This window comes from Sphaeramia orbicularis, chromosome 11 (genome assembly GCF_902148855.1).
Source record: "Sphaeramia orbicularis chromosome 11, fSphaOr1.1, whole genome shotgun sequence".
NCBI lineage: Eukaryota > Metazoa > Chordata > Actinopteri > Kurtiformes > Apogonidae > Sphaeramia > Sphaeramia orbicularis.
Window position 1 is genome coordinate 2,151,551 of NC_043967.1, and position 24,735 is coordinate 2,176,285.

General features: G+C 38.6%; 3 protein-coding genes across 5 annotated transcripts in view; 1 reads left to right on the forward strand and 2 right to left on the reverse strand.

The window, feature by feature from the left end:
- spag1a (sperm associated antigen 1a) overlaps nt 1-2,482 on the reverse strand; it is a 41,152-nt gene extending 38,670 nt beyond the window's left edge. For both annotated transcript variants that reach the window (XR_003936666.1, XM_030147815.1), the window contains exon 1: nt 2,058-2,482. Coding sequence is in view for 1 of the 2 variants with exons in the window: in XM_030147815.1 (XP_030003675.1) it covers nt 2,058-2,427 (370 nt within the window). In the remaining variant the exon portion in view is untranslated. The remainder of the gene's footprint in view (nt 1-2,057) is intronic.
- Nucleotides 2,483-6,434: 3,952 nt separating this feature from the next.
- Nucleotides 6,435-9,379, reverse strand: polr2k (RNA polymerase II, I and III subunit K). The gene is made up of 4 exons (XM_030147194.1): nt 9,298-9,379; nt 9,027-9,095; nt 7,961-8,053; nt 6,435-7,390 (listed from the first exon to the last, which is right to left on the reverse strand). Exons 2-4 carry the CDS (start codon nt 9,085-9,087, stop codon nt 7,368-7,370), a joined length of 177 nt encoding a protein of 58 aa, XP_030003054.1. The 5' UTR covers nt 9,088-9,095; nt 9,298-9,379; the 3' UTR covers nt 6,435-7,367.
- A 237-nt stretch (nt 9,380-9,616) lies between these two features.
- On the forward strand, nt 9,617-23,081 carry stk3 (serine/threonine kinase 3 (STE20 homolog, yeast)). Of its 2 annotated transcripts, XM_030147190.1 has the most exons (13): nt 9,617-9,790; nt 10,431-10,511; nt 10,973-11,101; nt 11,311-11,425; nt 11,723-11,887; nt 12,322-12,489; nt 12,663-12,800; nt 14,633-14,758; nt 14,855-15,059; nt 15,558-15,751; nt 19,100-19,289; nt 19,325-20,833; nt 21,429-23,081. In XM_030147190.1, the coding sequence occupies exons 1-11, from the start codon at nt 9,768-9,770 to the stop codon at nt 19,256-19,258; spliced, it is 1,503 nt and encodes a 500-aa protein (XP_030003050.1). In that variant the 5' UTR covers nt 9,617-9,767; the 3' UTR covers nt 19,259-19,289; nt 19,325-20,833; nt 21,429-23,081. The 2 variants fall into 2 exon arrangements, with proteins under 2 accessions (XP_030003050.1, XP_030003049.1); XM_030147189.1 differs by having other exon boundaries at nt 19,100-20,833.
- Nucleotides 23,082-24,735: the final 1,654 nt, after the last annotated feature.

Here is a 24,735-nt window from a genome sequence, read left to right on the forward strand (position 1 = left end):
TTAAAGGTTTTTTTATGGTCAGAACATGACAAATACTTTCAGAAATCTAGAGGTTGGATATTCATAACTATCAAAATGATAAAATGTTACTTTAATGTCAAAATATGCATCAGTAAGAAAACAACAAAAGACTTAAACACTGCATTTCTATTTGACCATGTAAACAAAGTTAACCCTAATTTTTTTCTTACAATACAATAATGACTGATCACGATATTGTTATCGTGATACACTTTTGAATCATTTTATATATATATATATATATATATATATATATATATATATAAATACAACAGACTGTAGACAGTGGACAGAGGAATTAATACACAATGGTTTCTGAAAGTCTGTTTGATCTTGGATCTAATTAACAGAAGAAAAAGTCTGCAAGGACCACATCTCTTATTAGAGGATCAGAATAAAACAGATGAGACCAGCAGGAGTCATGGGAGAAGTATTTCACTTCAATCTATGTTCAATGCTGAGCCTAGTGGCCATCACTGGTATTACAACTACAAGACACTCCTCCATTGTCCTCTGTTGGAGCCAAGGTCCTTAGTCCATGGTTTGTTGTGTTGTGTATTTTTACACATACATACTTAGGTACTGAGAAACAATTTGATCACAAAAGTAGTTTTGATTGTTCTGTTTCTATGTTTCTGAAATCTCTGCTGTTTCGTAAACATTTGTCTCATTTTAACAATAAAGAATAGTTTAAAACCACAAATTTAAAACTACAAAGTTGAAGTTCTGATCTTGTGTCTTTTATGAAAAATCTAAAACCTTAAATAACTGTCTGAGGTCTTCAACTTTGATTTGAAGAAAAATCTTTAAAATGCAAGTCATTTGACATGTATCATATTGATATTGACTGATATTAACATTTTCATCTGATAAAATGTGTTATTTCAGCCAGCCCTACTGAATTCCACCAGACAAATCATACGTATGACATGTCCACAAAAATCATGGCTGATACTGCAATTTCCAAAATTATATTGTGATGATAATTGTTACCTAGAACTCCTTCTACTGAGGACTTGCTGCTGACGTCACTGGTCATTTGATTGTTGTTTACACCGCCATATTGGTAGGCACGCTATCTGGATCCAGAAAGTCCGAACTGTTGCTTTATAACTTGTTTTTCTTTGGACTGGTGTTTGCGTGCTTTGTTATTTGTAAGTCTGTCTGCTTGTGATAAAGGCACCATAGATGAGTTTACATGTTTACGAAACACAGTGATGCCTGTGAAACTCGGAGGTAAAACCAGTGTTCCCAGCTCCAGCCGGCTCACATCAGCCGTACACCTGCAGGCTCCGCCCCAGAACTGGTGAACGAGCCCATATGTTAGCTCTGAAACGCTCCGTGAACTGTCTGTGTCCTAAAGCCCCTCCCATCTTCTGTTTCACGGCCGCATAATGTGACTGGACCTCATGTGGAAGGCTGTCCCATAGTTACAGCAGACCGGCACAGACGGGGGGGGGGTTGTCTCCAGCTCCAGATGAACTCAGAAGTGTCGCCCGCCGTAGCTCCGCCCACTTCCATCTGCCTCACCCAGCTGAGGAAACTAAAGGGAGCAGGTAGATCCACAGACACTCTGTCTGTAGGTGATAGTCCAGGGGAAGTCCTCCTGTAGGTTTAAAGGGCTCTGCAGCACCAGACCACATGAGGACAGTTCTGTTTTTCCACACCGCTAAGCGAAACAGACACACAGGCTAACTGTACTGAGAAGCTAGGCTAACCGTAATAACTGTAAACAGCGGTGGGCAGAACAGAACCAGCACTGACACCAGTGGAACCCAGTGGTCTGTATGCAGAACTGATACTGGTGAAAGAGAAGGAATAAACAGCACACAGGAGTTCAGCAGGTCCATCCTTTAACACGTTGTACGAGCCAAGGAAAGCTCGCCTACCAATATGGCGGCGTAAACAGAAAACCACGTGATCATGTGACGTATGTGCAAAACCTCAACAGACTGGGAGCTGTCTGCTGGTGGAATGTGTGTGTGTGTGTGTGTGTGTGTGTGTGTGTGTGTGTGTGTGTGTGTGTGTGTCCTCACCTGCCTGTGCGCAGCCGTCGATGGCCTGGCTGTACTTGTCCAGTGCATCCCCAAACTGTCCGTGTTTGAACAGGTGGTTCCCTTCATTCTTCAGTCGGCCCAGGTGAGGAGGCAGACTTCCGGCAGGGGCGTCCAGGTAACTGGTGTCCACTGCGGGGCTGTGCTGCACTTCCTGTGCACCTCCGGGGCTGTTCTCCTGTGTGCCATTGCCCAGCCTCTCCTCTGGACTTCTCGGACTGTGGGGCTTTCCCACGTTAACCCCTCCTCCCCGGCTTCTGCTCCCGCTCCCTCCTGTGCTCTGATCCGGTCTCCCTCCTGCTCCTCCTGCTGCTCCTCCTCCTCCTGGGGGTTTCTCCTGCGCATTTCCCATCGCTCCCTCTCTTTGTGGTGTATTTCTACACCTGTCCTCGCCTCTTCTCTCTGAGCTACAGCTACATCTGTCTGCGGTCGGGGATTTCTGCAAGACACGCCCCCCTGAAACTACGTTTATCTGACGTGTTGTGGGGGAGGGGCCACGACGGTGCAGCGCTGCAGCAGGAGGAGGGGACAGCTGAGATGGAAGAGCCTCAGATTAGACCAAGGGCAAGGACCTCTGCACCAAATTCAGTACCCGTGTGTACTGTGTGGGCTGTAACTATGAAAATTTCATATCACGGTTATTGTCACCAAATTCATCACGGTTTTCATTACTATTGCAATATTGTTGAAATTGTGCTCAAAATGTTCAAAAAGTACTAATACACACAATGAAATAATTTAACCAAGTTGTATTTTGATAAATAAATAACTAAATCATAACCACAATGTACTTTCTGTCACAGAAACATTCAAATATTGACATGTAAACATCAAACATACACATGTGCATTAAAGATGGAACCTTATGGACACTGTTTGACCATTTTCCAGATCAAGTTTGAGTTGTCTGAGTTTCTTGTTCATAGATAGATGGACAGATAGATGCTGCTTCTCCAGGAAATGTGCAGTACCGTTAGTTTTCGAAGTGCGGTAATCAGGCACGATTTTCATGATAATTAGAATTTAAACGGTAATACTAACCGTTGGGAATTTTACCACAGTTTATCATTATACCAGTAATCGTTACATCCCTACTCATGTATGTGTGTGTGTGCTTGCAATGCAAGGCATGTTATAATTATTTGTCATGTTTATGATTATTATTATTATGACTTCTTATCACGAAACTTTGAAAAAAAAAAAAAAAAAAAAAGCTATTTCCAGAGCTTTGGAAATAAACATAGACACGACTGAAAAATTGTGCAGTCTGGTCTCAAAGGATGTGCCATTACTTTTATTAACAGTCCAATAGACCGATTCAGTGTTGTTTAACAGTGATGACGTATTTTGTGGGCGGGGCCTAACTGCTGGCACAAAATGACAGTTTGTGGTTGTTGTGCCGAATTCTACTCCCTGCCAAAAACTGCATCATGCAGCAGCTGCCGAAAACAGCTCCCCCTTCCTAAGTCAGCTATGAAGAGGACAAAGTGCACCAAATTCACCCTGTCACACCAGAATAACTCCAAATATGAGCTGCTAAGTCATTTCACTCCTTTGGTTTCACAGTCTTAATCTGATGGGGGATGCAGTTTTCAGCAGTATCTGCTGCTGAATTCTGCTCCCTGCCGAAAACTGCATCCCCAGCCGCAGGTGATGTAGTTTTCAGCAGAATCTGTTTATATTGTTACATATTTTGTGTGTTGTGCATCTAAGATTGAACTTTAGAAAGTTTTATATACCTTAGTTTGTACATTCCTTAATATTAAACAGATAAAAAACATAACTGCAATATCTTACAATATTATTAATTACTTAATTACTACACAGCTATGATGGTGTTAAGAGGTTGAATAATTCACAATTAATTCTATACCCTACAGTCAGAAAGGAGAAAAAGTTGTGACAGGGTGAATTTGGTGCACATTGTCCTCTTCATGGGAAGGGGTTTTCAGCAGGGAGTAGAATTGGGCACAACTGTGGTGTCAACAGTACATGGAAGACAGTTTCAGGAGCGCTTCACTCAGGACAGAAACAAAGTAATAGAAGATACAGAGGCCTTTTCCAAATATTTTAATGATCTGTCAAAAAGAGACAAGGTGTCTTCCACAGATAAGTTGACCATTAGCAGCTGAAGGTGAAGTTTCCTGATCCATACTCACTGTCGACTCAGTGGCTCACAAAGCCCACCAAATGGACCAAGCTACAGTGGCTGGACTCTTTTAATGTCTAGTTGAAAAACCCAGCATTTACACAAAAGAAAAGCTCAAGGCATACAAACCCCTCCATGCCTATAACTTTGTACTTGACGGTCATGTCCAGGATACTGAATACTGTGTTGCACTGGACATTTTAAGGGTAGGAATACGTGGTAACTCACACAATTCATGGGAGAAAAATCATACACGCAGTCAGGCCCAGCCCTGTTCATGTGGGGGCCCTAAGCAAGACAAATTGCCCCCCCCCCACTGTATCATACATCCATAAACACAAAATAATTTCACTCTGAATTATGACACTAATTCATGTCAAAAGCTCACCAGCTATACATACCAGTGTGTTACACAGTTTGAACACAGTGACAGTAAAACAATACAGACTGTAATAAATACTGACAGACTTTGGTGCAGGAGGCTGGGGTTTGAATCCTGGTCAGGGTGTTCCCAGTTTCAGATGCATGCACCACCTGTCAGAAAGGCCAGAAGGGGCTGGTGCTCTGCAGCTGGTGAAGAGGCAGGAGGAAGGTACATCTAAGATGACTCGTCTTCAAAGGGTTAAAATCCCACTAGTTGTCTTACTCTGGGGCACCGTTGGAGGAGGGGGGAGTGGTAAACATGACCCGGCAGGGGCCCACCATTCCTGGGGGCCCATACAGCAGTGGAGTGGGCCTGGAGAATTAGAGGAATAGTAAAGTGTCTTCAGTTTCAGTGTCACTTTGCACCACTCTGACAATCACGACCCGCTAACCCCCCCCCCCCCCCCCCCCCCCCCCATTCTAACATAATGTACTTACTGGACTGACAAAAATGCATTTGACACAGTGTAGTGTTTATTGTATATAAACAGCTGAAAGCAGTATTGACAATGACTCAGGACGTCATGGCAGCACTGCATTAGATTGTAGCCGAACACTAAAAAGACAGTGCTCAAACACTCCACAGTTACTGTGAAGCATTTGTTGTCATTGTGTGTTCGTAGAAAAATGTATTTCACATTACCTTGAGAGAGCTGTTTCTTCTCTTCAGTTTTTTTCTCTTTATGTTTATCGGTGCTCGATCTAGAGCACATGTAAAATAGTTGGAAGTTTAATACTGTAATCTCATAAAGTTTCCTTCTGCACATTTACAGCTGTTTTTCATGATAAATATTTAAAAAATCAAGTCTGTGTTTTACTCTCTACTCTCACAGTTTTGAGAATTGATTACATGTAATAATGAGAATTAATGGTCAGATATTTAAAGTTAAGTTCTTCCTGAAAAACGGTGTAAAAATAATCTGCAAAAAAAAGCATTTTCTGACTTTAATTGCAAAAACATAAAATAATCTAGGCCTGTTATGACAGTCCTTATATAACTCTCTCTTTCCTGAGTGCCTTTCTCCCTCAAAGCACATTTGTCAGGATTTCAGTCAGTTATCGATTTGAAGGGTTTATTTGACAGAATGTTTATGAACAGGTTTTCATTGGCTGTGTGTTTTGTCTTTTCAAGGCATGTGTGTTTGAGTATTACAATAGAGCAGTTCATAAATATAGTGAAGTGTATCAATCATTCAATACAACATACAATATAGTGTATCACAGAGTCATAATTAATCATTGAACACTTCCATTAATCAGTTTAACTGAGGAACCAAGAGATATTCATACCTGTTATGCCTACACAAAGGTATCCTGTCTCTCCTCCTACACAGAGTTCAGTACAGGAAAAGGGTTAGCTAACGTTTTTATCACTTGGTCTTGTAGTTGTTTGTTCAAAGATGGCTGGGGGTGATCGAAGGTGTGGCCATACCCATGATCTTCCTTGCTGTATTTATTTATTATTTTGTGCTTTTTCCAGTGATGGAAAAGTACAGAAACAACATGCATTTGAAATAGAGGTGAGATTTCTTTTTTTTTTTTTTTTTTTTAGAAAAACACAGTGAACTTCAACGTGCAGATACACTGGACACTCCACGCATTGGACACACGCTCCAACTGGAGCAAGTTCAAGTTTGGAAATATGCAATTGTGGAACTTCTTTTACCAAAATTACAGACATCTTGTGCTTTATAAGAACTCCTGAAAATTCTATACCCCTATCATTAATACTTCAGAAGTAGCCAATTACAGAACTTAACCTATTTCTCTGAACCCCTAATTTCTGCAGTGAAATCAGGATCCCCATTTGCTCCACTTTCACAGCCTCAACATTTCTGTAACTAATGAAGATGAGCCTGAAATATTGCATGGTGTTTACTAGGACTAAGAACATTATTTTCTGAAATTACAAAGCACATCACAGAGCAGTGAAGAATTTTTTCCTAAAATTGAGTGATATTAGGTGGATTTGAGATACTGACTTTTTATACATTGAGCATGTTTTGTGGTAATACTTAAATGCATAAGTAAGGTTATGAATGCAGGACTTTAATCTGTAGTGGAATATTTGCACATTGTAATATTAGTACTTTTAGTGATGTAAATGATCTCAATACACTGTCCATGTCCCCCAGAGGTTGTTTGCTGTAAAAAGATTACTTTGGGGCTCCAAGCTATAATTTTAATGGTTTTTAAATTGTTCTTTGGCTATTCAAACAGAATAAAGTCTGAAAAATAAATGCAACTAGTAACAGTGCTCACAAACAAAAAGACAAAAAAGTCAAAAAGGTTAACGATGACTGGACTATACCAGTGACATCACACCGAGCTATTTGTCTTCTATAACGCAGCATTCAGGAGCTACAAACTAAATATTCATTGTGGCAATTAAAAAAAAGGAAAAAAAAAAAAAGAGGACTGGGTTAGGGTATTGAGAAATTTGTTTTCTGTAATTAAGTATCTTAACTCAGAACTGTCTTCTTCTACTCAGCCACAGGTTCATACAAGTAAAGCAAAGGCATTACAGTCAAGGTATGTGAAAATGTTTTAGTAAACCATCATCAATCACTCAGAAGTAGGACAGTGTTGACAGAAAACAGATCATTTAAAAATGTGGAGCAAAGCCTGGAGGCCAGAGCATATTCCAAAATGTCTCTTTTTATTTACATGGTCAAACACTAAAAAAAAAAAAAAAAAAAAAAAGACTGCTCCTCTCTTCTTCACCGGGCATCAAAAACAACCACTGTAGTCAAAGAGTCAGGGAAATTGATTAATGTTATAATATTATCACAAACCATCTTTTGGAATCAAACAACCTGAATGTTTAATTCATTTGATCCATCTGTCCCTAGCCCCTTGGATTAACAATGTCGTATTGCACCAAAATTTAAAGTAGGAAGTGCTGGCATAGATTAACAGAAGTGCCAGTTAACATTAACAGTCATTATTTCTGTCTTACTCAAATGTCCCAAAAAGTATTAAACAGCATTTGAGAATACAGGCTGGCCAACTTGTATATGTGGTTCAGTATTTACTGAAAGTGTTCCAACGAAGTAAACTTGACTAGAACCAAGAGGCAAGATTAGATAGATCATTGCTGTTTTACTCTCAATTTCAACATTTTATTGAAAAAATGTTTTGTTTTGTTTTTTAAATCTGCTCTATTTTAATTTCACAGTTTCTCTGTTTTAATTGGCTGCATTTGTGAGACTTTGTAACACTAATTCGGACAAGCTGGAATGATGATGATGATGATGATGATGATAACAATTAGTCTCTTTCCCTCTAACACACACATATTCTTTAAGGATACATCTTTTTGTTCTCTTTTTATACATGATCCTGTAGCCGCACTCTCTGCATCGGATCGGATCACGGGCCTTGATTTCATTTTCAGTGTGGCATTCTGCAAGAAGACACAGAAACAATTACAAAACAATTACAGAACAATACTGTTAAATAAGTAACACCCATATATAGTGCACAAGGCATTACTGTTAGGGGTGTGTATTGGCAAGAATCTGGCAATATGATACAAATCACAATACTAGAGTCACGATACGATATATCACGAAACCGGCAATTTTTTGTTTGTTTCTTTTTTTTAATGATTATTTCCTTGAAGAATTGAATTACACCAGAAATCTGCACAAATATTAAACACATTTTCATTTGATCACAACAGGATCTAATGCTATATCACAAAATGTTCCTGTGTTCAAACTGAAATTCTGTTTTATAGACATTACAGTTTAAGATCCTGTTCAAATATTCATATTCTATTAGTTCAGAACTAACATCAGAACAGTATTTCAGTGCAATTCCATTATTTAATAAGAGTGTTAAATAACAATAAATAAAATATAACGAAAAAACAAAAAACAAAAAAAACAAAAATGAACCTCCACAATATCTGCATTTGAACAAATACCTAAAAATATCGATACAGTACTTTTTAATATTGATACAGTATTGTGAAATGAAATATTTCGATATATTGCAGAACCCATATTTTCTTACACCCCTAATTACTGTGACATTGTTTTTTTCCCTCTATCTATCTATCTATCTATCTATCTATCTATCTATCTATCTATCTATCTATCTATCTATCTATCTATCTAGTTTTTCTGACGTTGTTACACAGGATGCTTTCCTCTGGGTCTGAACAGTGATATTACTGTAGTAATTACTGTCACCAACGGTTCGCTCCTGGAGGATTCTGTTGGGTTTCTGTAAATTGGTTTAAGAGTCTGGTTTAGATCGGCTCTAAATGTAAAATGTCATCAGATAACTTGTGTTATGATGTGACGATGTACAAATAAAATGTGATATGATTTAAATGTTACTGAGCTATAATTAACAGATCAATAGCTTACCTCCACATATGTAGATCATAGGCTGCTGCTTTGGCGGTTGCAGGTCTTTTTGTGAATCCATATTTTATTCTATTTAAACAGAACAAACCCATCATTATATGTGCATGGGTTTTCATGCTAACAACATAAAACATGCTAACAACAGAAAACAGCATGGCCATGCGGTCAAAGCCACAATCACCGTTAACAACGGACATTTTACAGAACCCTTCAAATGACCAAATTATACAACAATCATGAAATATAATGAGCAAACAGTGAGGTATCTCACCTTTTCAAACACGCGAAACGTTGACTTTTTCCTTTTCTTTCATCAGACACACAACTAACTGCACATGCGCACAGCGGTTGTCCACCTCTCAGTAAAATGGTTTGTGATTGGTCGGAAGATGGTTCACTGTATATCATTGTATAAAGTTTGTACATTAGTTTGAAAATACATGTAATGATGATTTTAGAGACTCAAGTTTTTTAAATTATTATATTGACGTATTTTTATATTTGATATTTATGATTTTTTTTCTAGAAATGGATGTGATATTTGTGCTTTGTGCTCCACACCGCCAGGGGCGCTGTGTTTGTTTTGTGCTCTCCCACTGGCGGACACACAGCTGGCCCGAAAAACACACGGTTTTTGACAACAACGATTGTGTCGACAATGTTCGCATGTTGACTGTTGGCCGCAGACAGCGACGAGTTACTCTTATTTCGTTGCCTTTTGGTCCTTTAACGCTGTAAACTATGGAGCCTTCTGCGCCCAAAAGGTTTGTGTTCGTCTGGCTTCTTTTCATCGGTGCTTTGATGCTATGAACTTGCTAAGGCTAATGTAGGCGGTTAGCCGACTGTAAGCTAGCGGAGGCTAACGTTAGTTATCCTCACTCATTTTCTGTCCGACGTTTTGATCAGCTGAGATGAATTACCGACTTATTGTGGAATCCATTACATAAGTTCTAAGACTGGTGTATATACAAAATCTTTCTTGTGTGTTTAGATGTTTCGGTAATCGTAGTCGTAGTGCCTTTCCGATGACGCTATTAAATATAGCGGATCTCGACAGTTCTCTCAATTAAAACTGTCATGACTTATTGAATGACTCTTGCTCCTTTAATAATACAAGTAGTTTGGTGTCGTTCATGTAAATAGTTACCATCAGACATCACACATGAGCCTTGAACTCCGTGGTTAAAACTATGATTGTCTTCTAGATCGGTGTAAGTTATTCCCTTAAAATATTTTCAAACGCCCGATTTAGCGTTTCCTAATAGATTGCTATTAATAAATTGTCATTGTTTTATAATCGTGCAAATAAGTAACATGTTTTTTTTTTGTTTTGGGACAGCTTTTCATTTTGCTTTCACCAGATGGTAAATGTTTCACTCCCTAATGATTTGTTCAATTTCACAGCAAGCTGAAAAAGCTGAGTGAAGACAGTTTGACCAAACAGCCAGAAGAAGTGTTCGATGTTTTAGAGAAACTAGGTGAAGGGTGAGTTATTTTTTCCTTTTCTCAGCAGAGTGTACACAATAGTCAAAGCTTTTCATAGTGTTCCCACTGTTAAGAAAAATCTTAAAATCTAATTTTACAAGCCTGGTAAAGGGAACGTTTTGCAAATATCATGGAAGTTACTTTTATGGCTACGTTTACACTATGGTAAATAAGATCATTTGAGTTAAAATTCAGTATACAGAATATTAGTAGAATGATGAATGATGAATTCAAATTCACCTCCCACTTTTCACAGTAAAGTTAAGGCTCAGAATGACGATTAATGAAACGATTAGTGAAATAAGTAACATTGCTTTACTTATCCTTTAGCAGTGACATAACTTCGCATAATTATAATATTAGACCTTCAAACATCATGCAAAAGTTTTATTTTGTGATACTTTAATTTGGCCATACAGCAAATCCTGGATATCTTGTAACTTGTGTATGTGTGTGTTTAGTTCCTATGGCAGTGTGTTTAAAGCGATCCATAAGGAGTCAGGTCAGGTGGTGGCTATCAAGCAGGTTCCGGTGGAGTCTGATCTACAGGAGATCATAAAGGAGATTTCCATCATGCAACAATGTGACAGGTTAGAAGAAAATGTAACTCTCCCTAAACCATCTTGATACTGATTTTTAAATACAAAGGTCACGGTGAATGCAGTCTCTCCAGCTCGTAGGCTGTCTGTACACAAGATGTTTTCTCACTTCTGCACTTGTTCTCACTTCTGCTCTTTTGGTTCAGAAAGAAGAATTTCCCTCTCCTTTGATAATAACTCTGTGTCACATTTCCTCTTAGTCCTTACGTAGTGAAGTACTATGGCAGCTACTTCAAGAACACTGATTTATGGATTGTCATGGAATACTGTGGCGCTGGTTCTGTTTCTGACATCATCAGACTGCGCAACAAGACAGTAAGTATTTGATTTTATTATTTACAGAGATTTGTAATTTAGTAAAGGATGCTTTTTCTGAATGACGGATATGCCAGTATTTATTATGCATACCACGCTATTACCCCACAGTGCACTGAAATTTGAGTAATTCAGTAAGCACATCTACCCATGACTTAAAAAAACCCCAAAAAGCCTGTGGTTGGCCAGGTCCAAGATGTAGGCTAACTGTCAAGATAACTGTAGTGTTTACATTAAACACACACTCGCTCTCTGCTCTTGGGTCATCCTTATGCATTCTTCCTCCCTTCATAACAGTTGACAGAGGATGAGATTGCCACTATTCTGAAGTCGACACTGAAAGGTCTTGAATACTTGCACTTCATGAGGAAGATCCATCGGGACATCAAAGCTGGCAACATCCTCCTCAACACTGAGGGACATGCCAAACTTGCAGACTTTGGAGTAGCCGGACAGTTGACGGTAACATTAGCAGTAGCAGTAGAGTCTAATGCCACATGGAACCATTTGTCATTTATGATCCTGTTTGAATCTGGGCATCATCTGCACATATGTTTGTCAGTTTAAAATATAACTCTTCAAACTCAGTTTGTCATAAAGATAGTAAATAACCCTTTATTTTAGTATGAAATGGCTCCATGAACCATATGATACACATTACCAGTACCACATTCCTTGCTGAGACATTTCATCTTGTTCTTCAGAAATGAGTGAAGAAAGAAATAGTATGAGATAAAACGAGTCAGGTCATGTTGTAGCTCCAGAGACATCTTCATCTACTCTTTCATCACTGACTACTGCACAGGCTTTTGTCTGTCAGGCACATATGAACGAGTGGTCTAAATAACCTGAAACTTGGTTCAAAGTGATGACAGCATATGTGATGTTTTCTGCAGGACACCATGGCAAAGAGGAATACTGTGATTGGTACACCTTTCTGGATGGCCCCAGAAGTGATTCAAGAGATTGGCTACAACTGTGTGGCAGATATCTGGTCTCTGGGCATCACTTCCATAGAAATGGCAGAGGGCAAGCCTCCTTATGCTGACATCCATCCCATGAGAGTGAGTGTCATTGTGGTAGTGTCTTTCTTTTGTTTGTTTTTTTACATAATGTGTATATACCTATCTACTTCACTCTGAGAGTTTGTGGCGCTCTATGATAGTGAAAGGTCTTGTGTCTCATTGTTTCTCCACGTCACTCCTTTATCCTTCCTCCTTTTGTATTTTCTCTTCAGGCAATCTTCATGATTCCCACCAACCCTCCTCCTGCATTCAGAAAACCAGAGCTTTGGTCAGATGACTTCACAGACTTTGTCAAAAAGTGTCTTGTCAAGAATCCAGAGCAGAGAGCAACTGCCACACAGCTCCTACAGGTTAGTGGAAGAAAGGAAGAGAAAAGAAGACATAAATGAGCCATTGTAAAATTAAGGTTCCAGTAGGAGCACAACACCGAATGTACATGTATACAAAGAATTGTAAGACAGAAAAGAAAAGTTAATAACAATAACTTTAAAAATGGTAGTGAAAAACAGGCAGTTTCACGTTAGAAAGTACTAGTAGTTATAAAGTAGTAATAATAGTATACAATAGATAAGTAATTATTTTATAATATAAGTATATATGTATGTATGTATTGAATTTTTGAATTGAAAAATCTTTAATGTCCCCAAAGGGCAATTTGATTCGCAACAGAAGTGTACATATCTCACATATCACCAAAACAATCCATCTCACATAATACAATAAATACAGTAAATAAGTCATCATAGTTAGCGGCGCTTTGTTCCCAACAAGCTCGCCTACAGGCTGCTGAAAAACTCAACGGCAGATGGGACAAATGATTTGAGATATTGGTTTGATGTGGCTTTGCTGGGGAAAGTGTACCTTCTCTTAGATGGAAGAAGCTGGTGTGTGTGTGTGTGTGTCTGTGGCCATGATACCCAGCCCTAGTTCTGTTTTATTCCTGGGGAGGAAGAGCCTGTCACTGAACAGATTTCTCTTAGTGTTGATGACGGTGTCCAGAGGGGGACTGGCGTCGTCCTTGATGGATAGTAGTTTGTTGAGTGTCCTCTTCTCTGCAACGGTCACCAGAGAGTCCAGCTTCATGCAGACCACCGAGCCGGTTCACCTGATCAGTTTGTCACTCAGTGCTGCAGAACAAGTGGAGAAGAAGCAGTCTCCCAAAGCGCCAAAATCTGAAGTTTTTGCATGCTGCGTTTCCACTAAGTGGAACTGGCTCGACTCAACTCGACTCGGGCACCAGATACTATTCCTGGAGAACGTTTCCATTACAGGATACTACTGACTTTACAGTACCTGGACATCAAAGTGATGCGACACGGAAGTCTTGTCAAACTCATGCTGAATTTTTACATTGGCCACCAAAGACTGAATCTCCGGACTGAATGGTGTAGTTTTACAGACTGTCATTATGTAGATTAACCTACCTCTACATTTACTGTCAACTTCCGCATCTGGTTTTTTGTAAAACGGTGGGTCACAGAGACAACTCTGACCAAGCAGTGGTCTGCTGTGCTTACACATCACCTTTTAGTATCTGGTCCCCAGTCTTGGAACCTCGGTGGAGGTGATACCAAAAAACTAGTACCAGATTCCAGGTCCTTTTTTGTAATGGAAACGCAAAGAGGCCGAGTCGAGCCGAGCCAATACCATTTAGTGGAAACGAGGTATAACTGAAAAATTAGTTTACTGGTGTATAACGACATGATGTCATTCAGCCATCAACAACCTCAGCAGTCACCACTTTGTGGCCTAAGTAGTCAGTGAGCATTATTAAGCTATATGACATTTTGACTCATAAGACTTTATGTTGTAGGCTTTTTAAAATTATACCAGGCAAAACTAGTGTTAACTTCAACTAAACTAGTGTTTAGAGAGTGCAGACCTTCACCCAGGCAGCTAACCTCCTCAATAACATACCATCCCAGCAATCACATTGACTTCACTGAGATGTCATGATGTATGTAAATGTGGTTTTGTTACCTTTTCAGCCAAAATCATTTGCGGTCACTGTCATCAGGGTATTTTAGGGGGAAAAAATCAAGGCAGTTTTTCCAAACACTAGACTGCTGAACGGACAAACTTTGGTCACAACCTAACCTCCTCAATGGAGATTAATTCCACACATTACAGATGAATAAAATGAGTTAATGTAAAAATGTTATGTGATCTTGCACATTTGCAGCATCCATTCATCAGCCAGGCCAAGCCTGTCACCATTCTGAGAGACCTGATCACTGAGGCCATGGAGATGAAAGCCAAGAGACAACAGGAGCAGCAGAGGGAGCTGGAGGAGGAGGATGACAACTCTGTAAGTGTTCCAGTCAACATGTTCCCTTCATATACCCTGTTTATTCCAATCACCAGGAGATGTGTTTACATTGGCTGAATGTGTTGTGTGCTGCAGGAGGAGGAGACAGAGGTGGACTCTCACACTATGGTGAAGTCGGGGTCAGAGGGTGCAGGTACAATGCGAGCCACCAGCACTATGAGTGATGGGGCTCAGACCATGATCGAACATGGTAGCACCATGCTGGAGTCCGACCTGGGCACCATGGTCATCAATAGTGATGATGATGAAGAGGAGGAGGAGGACCAGGGATCCATGAGGAGTGAGCACATCTAATGTTAAATAAACTATAAAAAAAGACAAGCACATTATTTTGGGATCATAAGGTCACAAAACAGTTGAATATGTTGAACTTTTTTATTAACTATTTCAGTGGAATAAATTACGTGATTTTTTTTTTGTTGCAGTAAGATTATATAAAATCAAGTGTTGACACATGCATAGGCAAAAACTGGCTATAAAATGTATCTTCTTTACATCTGATTTATGTCCCTGGAATAGATTTGAAATTAAATGCTGTTATGATGACACAGTTTTCCATCCAGTAGCTCTGTTATGTTTCAAACTGTTGCTGGAAAAATGTTAAATCCAAATGATTGAGAGTGTGGCGTTTCACCAGTTAGATGAATAATTCTACCAGTAGATGGACCAATGAACCCACTAGCAATGTTTTTATTAAAAAACAAAGGAATAAACTTGTAAGTAACTAGATGAGTGTGTTGTAGGAGAACAGAACTAAGCCCAGGCTCCTCCTCCACAGGACATGCTACCCCCCAGCAGCCCATCCGTCCTTCTTTCATGGACTACTTTGACAAGCAGGACTCCAACAAGGCATCCCAGCAGCAGGAGAACTACAACCACAACCAGTCTCAGGATCAGTCTGGGTACCACATCCAGTCCAAGAACGTTTTCCCTGACAACTGGAAAGTTCCTCAAGACGGAGACTTTGACTTTGTGAGTAACCTCCTCCATGTGTCACTTATGGCAAACTGTGGAAATGTAAACTCATACATTAGTCATGATAGAAATTCCTGTGCAATGGCCTGAAACAGAAGCAGACTGTCCTGCTGTTTATTTTGAACTGAAGTTTATGTGGGTTTTGATTTAGTTTTAGTGTCAGTTTTAGTTTTCGTGTACTATGATAAAAGCCTTTACTTAAGGATGCTGAAAACGGTCGGATGAAAGAATCTTTGAGATCAAATATGACTTCCAGAAGTGTTTAATAAAGGTCCTGTACTGTGTAAGGGGAAGTGTGGAATCGGCTTACCCTGCGTCCTCACCCAGCTCATCATCAGTACTTAACTCACTTACAGTTTTTTCACACACACTTTACTTAAAATGAAGAGAAGCACTCCTGCTTCTTCATCACAATAACAGACCAGGAGAGGAGGAAGAGGAGTAACAGATGGTTTTGAGGTACATTTTATTTCCCAATCATTCTTTAAAAGACAAAGATAAGCATCATGCCATATTTTTCGTAACCATAGAAAAGGCTGGTTCATGTTTGCCACAAGACATAAACTGTAGATGCTATAGACTATATTTTTTATTATGACTATCAACATGCTGGATTTTTGGAGCCAGGTGTGATCCTGTCTGGATCCAAGCGGTATAGTTGCAGGAGTTTGAGGTCATGGTAAACCTAATGTTAAGCACTATCTTTCTGACTGTGTTAAATGGTAAACAGAACATTTGATGATCTTGCTAGTATAACCACAATTATAGTGGAGTTGTACATCAAGAGAAGAGTGTTTTATCAAATTAACCAAAGCTCCAATTATAGATGTTGACTTGTCTTTCTAGACAAAAGTTCAGTGTAATTCTGTAGAAGATTGACATTAATTCCATTAGCTTGTCTTAGTCTTAGCTTCGTAGTAGATATTTAGTAGTCTTATGCTGCGTTTCCACTACATGGTACCGGCTCGACTTGGCCTTTTTTGCGTTTCCATTACAAAAAGGACCTGGAATCTGGTACCTGGCACTAGTTTTTTGGTATCACCTCCGCTGAGGTTCCAGGACTGGGGACCAGATACTAAAAGGTGACGCGTAAACACTGCAGACCGCTGACTGGTCAGACAGTTTTCTCTGTGACCCGCCGTTTTTACAAAAAACAGATGAGGAAGTGGACAGTAAATATAGCGGTACATTAATCCACATGATAACAGCCCAAAACTACACCATGGTTTGTCGAGGAGATTCAGTCTTTGGTGGCCGACGTAAAAATTCAGATGAGACAACACGCAACGAGCGAGTTTTCAGCAACTTTCTGAGCAGATGACACGGAAATAACACGCCGCATCGCTATGACGTCCAGGTACTGTAAAGTCAGTAGTATCCTTTAATGGAAAATGGTTTCCAGGAATATCGAGTCAAGCTGAGTCAAGCTGGTTCCATGTAGTGGAAACGTGGCATTAGTTCCAGTAGGACCAATAGGGGTTTTTCGCGCATGACCCGGAAACTGTTTGAAATGACTGACTTTGTGTATCGCTTCTTCCGGTTTACTTGTCAACAATGGCTGAGGACACATCGAAGTGTCACTGCTGTGTGCCCCAGTGTACACTGAATAAACAAAGGCAACTATATTTACGTTTTCATGGTTTTTCTTCAGATGTAGTTGAGAAAAAGAGATGAGGGGCCGAATTTCAGAATCCAATCAGGAATTACATTCGTGTGTAACAGATGTCCTGAACAACAGCATTTCTGGGAAGAGGATTACCAAGGAAACATCAGTGATATTGTGAAGGGAATCAAGAGTTTAAAGTTCCGACCTGACCCGACCCATGCTTAAACACATTGTCTACACAGTAACTCATGTTTAATGGCTTTATTTTTGACTAAAACACACGCCATCAATAAATCTCTAATATGTGCTGCTCAGTGACATCTGTGGCAGGATAAACAGAGGTGAAGCTCACTTCAAAATAAAACAAACCACCTGTGGATCAACCACGGTCAGAGTAGATGATCATCATTAAATGTCCTGACACTTATTTTCTTCCATGAATCTTCTTTTATTTTTTTTACACTTCCTTACCTGCTACCCGCCCATTTCGTTTAATTTTATCTGTGCCCATACCTACAAAAATTCTTTTTTTTTTTTTTATTTCAATCTGTCCCCACATGTTTTTGCAGGTTACCTGTTTGAGGACTCTGGTGTTTTCCCTATTTTTAAACTCTTGATTCCCTTCACAATATCACTGATGTTTCCTTGGTAATCCTCTTCCCAGAAATGCTGGTGTTCAGGACATCTGTTACACACTAGCGTACTTCCTGATCGGGTTCTCAAGTTCGGCCCCTCATTTTAATGAATTGCAACCACCCATTTCTTCTTCTGAACTAAATCTGATGGAAAACCATGAAAACTTAAATATAGTTGCCTTAGATTATTCGATGTACCCTGGGGCACACAGCAGTGACACTTCGATGTGTCCTCAGCCATTGTTGACAAGTAAACCGGAAGAAGCGATACTCAGTCAGTCATTTCAAACAGTTTTCAGGTCATACCTGAAAAGCCCCTATAGGTGAAGGTATAAGGTGGATAATAAGGTTTGTCCGTTAGCTAGCCTTACCTATTACCTTTAAAATCTAATTATATATATATAATGGTTTTACCCCGAATGCCACTACCAGATCTCCTTTGTGTGAACGCAAAAGCTAGGATAGATTTGATTGGATTTCTTCTCCATTGATAACCAACATAGTGGACCCCTAGTGGAAGAAACCTATCAATTTCAGCTTCTCTGAGTATTATAAGTCATTCAAATGGGGGGCCTTTAGTTGAAAATCAAGTTTTTGGACATAAATCAAGCAATAATAGGCAGATGGAAATAAAATTTGATTCATATTGATCGTCTTACAAATGTCCATGTTCTGTCTACCATCCAGAGTTCATATGGTGTCGTTTTCATTCACTAGGTGGAGTTTTATGGGAAAAATGGGTTCTCTGACCATTATTCTGCCACCATCAGGTCGATGGAGTTCAGATGGAGTTCATATCAATTGACAAGCAATTATTGTAGATAGATTTATATATAGCAGAGAATTGGGGGGATTTCGGGGATATACCCTTGCTGTCGGTCCCCGACAGCGTAAGCCTCATCTCAGAATGAACTAGGTGAAATGTCTTTAAAGTTGACATAAACATTCACTCAGAATCAGGGATGAACTGATTTGATTTTGTTGGCCAAATGTCAAAGTTGCTGTGACCTTGGTTTTTTAAATTGTCTGCAGATTTAGTTCGGTTAACACCATTATGATTGATTACCAGTCATAAGCCTGTTGTGTTTCTGTGCTGCCATGCAGTTGAAGAACCTGGACTTTGAAGAGCTGCAGATGCGCCTCAGTGCCTTGGATCCTATGATGGAGCGGGAGATCGAGGAGCTCAGGCAGCGCTACACTGCTAAGAGGCAGCCCATCCTGGACGCCATGGACGCCAAGAAGAGACGACAGCAGAATTTCTGAGGGCTGTTTCCCATCACCACCTCCTGTGGTCTGGCTTCCCCTAAATCAGTAAAGAAAATGAAGATGACCTGACTGCTCCTGCTGAAGCCCACCGCTCTTCTACCAACTAACTGACATGAAGAGGACTATACTGGATGTCTGTCTGTGAAATCAGTCCGTTCTCCTCCTCCATGATGTCCATGATGTGTCTTGGAATCACAGTCATCAGCCTTATTTCTACACTTTTCCATGAATGAAACTCAGGACTGCAGCCAAAGAGAGAACCAGGCCTTGGTCATTCTACATCTAAAAGTCACAAAATGAAATGTCTTCCTTCTTTGAAGAATGAATCCTTTCGCATGTCTCACAGAGGACATCACATCACCATCATCATCATCAGCACATATCTGGCCCCTACCTGGACGTCCAGGCCAGCGTTTCATCCAGCCCCTGGCAGGAGCAGGGGCAGCCACATGATCAAACAGCAGTGGTCTTATTACTCTGAACTTTATACTTTCACTGTAAATAGAATAGAGAGCCTAGTTTGGAAATAATCTGAAACAAAAGCTGTGGAGTTTTGTCCATGACCAAAGACAATCAACTTGATTATGTTGCGAATGCCTTAAAAACATTTGAAAACTGATTTTCAAAGAAGCAATGTAATAAAATAACCAAGTCAATAAATGTTTCAATCCATTTACTGACTTGGAAGGAGTTCGACTGTAGAACTTCAAATGTTTGTCAGACTGGACAGAAAGAATATGAAAGCATTAGAACGGTGAAGATCTGATGACGCATGTTTGTTTGTTTTTTTTCTTGTCTTTGTTATCACTATTTAAATGTGTTTCTTCTTTCAGGTTGAAGTTTTCTTGACTACTTTAAACATCCAATGTATCAGAACATAGTGCCTCATATAGTAATATTACAGACCAAGTTTTGAATCTGCTTTGAGTTCACACACCCAACAGGTCCTAATCAGTGTCAATGATCCACAGTTCCAAAGTCATCCATAAATCTTGAGATTAAATTAGAGTTGTCAAACAAATTCATTCCTAAGTGAAAAAAATGACAATTTCCATGCAGTCAAAGCCATTCCATGAAAGTTTCCTTGACTCTTTACATATGTTGTTGGTGATGTTAAAAAAAATCATCAAATTCTAAAATGACTTCCCAAATCATTTACTTCAAGCAGTTAACCACTTTGATGTAGACCTCAGCAAATCAAAATCTAGGTAACCACAACCAAGTAACCTGATAGTTCATGTATCCTGTTTTTCTGCTGCCTTTTCACTGCTCGTCTCACCTTGACTGGTCCAGCTTTTACAGCGGACACCAGCACATACTGTTTCTAGTGTCACCTGTGTGAGCCAAAGCAACACATCATGTGACTTCTAATATTCATCCATCCACATTCAGCTCTGCATCAGTAGATCTGTGTGTTATCATGTCATGACACACTACGCCAAGCAAGTGGAAAATTTCTGAAAACATGGGAGCAAATTTTCTATTGGGCTTCGACCGCAGATCACGACCATATTCTTGGCTGGAAAAATCCTTACGTAATGGTGTAATTTTAAAATAGGAAAATGACTTCCAGTCAAGGTTATTATCGTTAATAAAAACTAATGAAATGACGAAAACTAGAATTAAAAAAAACATTTTCGTTAACTGAAATAAATAAAAACTACAATTAAAAGACAAAACGATAACTAACTGAAACTGTATTGTGTGTTTACAAAACTAAATAAAACAGATAAAAATTATCGATAAAATTCCCTTCGTTTTCGTCTTTGTCAGTGTTGGATTGATACGAAAGTTATTTATTTTGCTCTAGCAATTTTCTCTGCTGGCACCATATGATATTTAAGGGTCCGTCACTTGTGTTCACTTGTGGTTTCCAGTCGTCTTCTGGTCCCCACTCTACCTGGAAACATGGAGACTAAAGTTGGGAGAAAGCAGCAGAGTCCTGTCTGGGATTTATTTGAATATGACCACAGAGAAGAAGAGAAAAGATATAAAAAAAAACCAAAAAAACTAAAACTAAGCATTTAGAAAAAAATGAAAACTAATAAAAACTAGCAAACCTGCTCTATAAACTAATTAAAATGAACTGAATTAGGGAAAAAAACTCCAAACTAAATAAAACTAAACTATAATGAAAAATCCAAAACTATTAGAACCTTGGTTCCAGTTTGAAGTTTCCTCGATCATAGTTGTGTCACCTGTAGCTACAGTCCCGCTGAAAATGACACCACAATACTTTATGTTGAGTTGCTATGACAGCCAAAAGCAATGAAACAGTAGTTTACTTGCAAAGGACACGCAGTGTGCTGGTGCTAATAAAAGGGTCAAGTTGGAACAGTGCAAAAGCAGCGTTTAATGTTTCTCATCATTTGTCTTCAGAATGTGAACAGAGTCCTGGTTGCATCTGCCACACATCTGATGCATGACTGTCATACTTTTTAAAATGATCTCTGGTATAAAACCCTCCTGTAGCTTCTATGTTTGTTTCAGCGGTTATGAATGAAAATGTTCAGCCTCTATGGTATCCAGGTGCGATATTATTATTATTCTTATGACTAATGAAGGATGGAAGATGTTGTTTGCTGCATGTATGTTTGAACTAGAGCTTATTTCTAATGGCTAAAAGCTATTCCTAATAGGACTGTCCAACATGGCTAAATGTCGTCATTAGGACTTAATGGTCCATAATGGTTTGGCCTTGAAATAAAAGTGGAAGAAACCAGATGGTTATTTGTAGTTTTAAATTATTCTGCATGGTCAGAACATGATGTGAATAGTGGAACATTTCCCAAAACTAGAGGTAGAATATTTAAGATAAGAGCAAAATATTGGAAGGTTTGGAGGTGTTTTAACTCAGAATATAATCAAAATGAACCCAAGAGACAAAAGAAATTATATATGGTGCGATTTTTCGGGAAGTGATGGCGTACTGTGTATGTGATAGTACTGATGGAAAAGACGTTTTTGATGAAGGAAACAAACTGCTGTTGAATTGTTATGTTATGGGCAAGTAGTGTTTTTCATGTGCTAAAATGAAGCCTTTGAATGAATCCTGTCTGTGCTTCTACATGTTCATCCACTGGGTCACAGTATGAACAGTGTTCATGTTGGCTTTACTTTAATCCTAGTGATCTTGGAAGACTGTTACACTATCTGTTGTCTCATGGATGGATTATTTAGCTCAAATAAGCTTAATTCTGTGATTTTTTTTTTTTTTTTAATTATTAAAAATATTTTGTATGTTTATCTGTCTTTTTGTTCAACCTTCCTTAAAGAGCGTATATTAACATTCTGGACACAAATTGTTTTGATTCATTTAATCTGCAGTTCATTTGAAACATACAAGCTCTCACCTTTATTTATTTAATGTCTCTATTTTCTGACGCTGGTTCAAAGTATTGTAACTGATTAGCTGTTAATATTTTTGCCCTCTCTGACACGTGGTTTGATTTCTGTGTTAGACTATGCATGTTTATGATTACATTTGCTATGTAGTGGAATGCTTCTGCTAAAGAGTACTGTTAATGTGGAAGATGGATTTTTGTTCAGCTTTAACATAAACTTTCTGCTCTGTACAGTACAATTCCATTAGACAAACTGCCATATATTATGTGTAGTCATCTGAAAATCACTTGATATATAGCTCAATGATTTTAGTTTCACTCATTTCAGTTATTTTTGCTACATGTACTTGAGGGTGTAGAGTGGAATGTAAGAATTGACAGTATGTTTGGACCACTTAATTTATTATCTTTTGTTTGTAATACGGTTTTGAAAAAGTGCAAGAAATAATAAAACGTCATTACAATTAACCATAACTACACTGGAAGGCCTCTGTCTTTATCTTTGACTTTGTAAACTGTTCATAAATAACTTGAAATGACTTGAGCGTCTTATTTAAAAAAGAAAAAAACCTTAGAGAGGCCAGGACTGAAGACACCTGTTGTACCATAACTATTCTAGTATGGGTGGAAATACACTGTGCACAATTATTAGGCAAGTTGTAAAAATTAATCCTCAAAAATGGGTTAATTTTATTATTTAACACCTCCAGTGCTCTTAGTTGAAATTCTTAATAAAGCTCAAAACTGAATATTAAAGTAAAATAGAAGTTTTGTTTTTCTTAACCCTGTGATGCATGAATTATGAAAAAAAAAAAAGTATCTCGATTTTTTTTTTTTAGATTGATTTTATTACTTAAATTAGGCTGAAGTTGAAATGCATTTTGAATTTATTTTTTTTTTAATGGCTATATTAAGATATTTAACCTTCTGAGACCCAGGAAAGTCCAAGTTTTTGGCTTTTTTAAAACTTAAATTGCCTATATTGGAAAAACCATAATGCAACAGTTTTTTTCAGACGCATATTTAACAATTTTTATGGAATGTCCTTGGGGGTGGACGGTTTTTTTTGTATAAAGCCGTGAAACTCTTGTTCACAAACGTGGACAGAAAACTCACAGCTGGGTCTTAGGAGGTTAACTTTAAGAGATCACAGATCAGTCCAAATTGTAAAATTAAGATGATCCTGTTTTTCATTGTATTGCTTAGGGTCTATAGAGACTGAAGCCCATGTGGTTTGGAGAATACTGCCTTTATAACCCTTTGGAAAGTGAGCTGAAACTGTGTCCACAAATGTGGACTTCTTGCACGAAAGGGTTAAGACAGTGTTTTTCAACCTTGGGGTCGGGACCTCACGTAGGGGCACCTGGAATTGCAATGGGGTCGCCTGAAATTTCTAGTAATTGATGAAAATTAAAAAAAAAAAAAAAAAAAAAAAGAAAATACTAAAAAAATGATATGGTGAGTTGAGAGAGACAATCCCACTACATAGAAGACATGACAAACTGTGGTTGTGAAACTGCAGCACTGTGGTTCTGTTTATCTGTCAAATGTTCATTGTGGTCAGTTTCAGATGCTGCAGCTCTTTCATAATTCATAGTTTCAGTTCTTGTTTGTTCAGTATTAATTGTCCTCCTTGTAAATCACAGCTGGACTGACTGGACATATCCTGACCAAGGAAAATAAAATTTTCCCTTTGTGCAGTAATCTACACCTGGATTTACTGCCTCTGTCCACAATAATATACATTACATAGACTAAATGTCCTCTAAAATTAATGTTTACTTGCAACAGTAGAGCAAACTATTAAATGATCAAAAACAAATTAATTTTAGCAAAAAAAAAAAAAAAGTCTCAGTTTTGAATGGGGTCACCAGAAATTTATGATGTTAAAATGGGATCACACGCCAAAAGAGGTTAGAAACCACCGAGTTAAGAGAATATCACAATGTGCACAATTATTTGACAAATATTGGTGTGCAAATTATTAGGTAGCTATATGGAAAATAGATATTTTCACATGTCACTTGTTTATTTTCATCTGTTAAAGTGAAAATAATGAACAACCAACTCAAAATTTACAAATAAACATTTGTAACATTTCACGCAAAAAAAAAAAATCTGTGACCATTA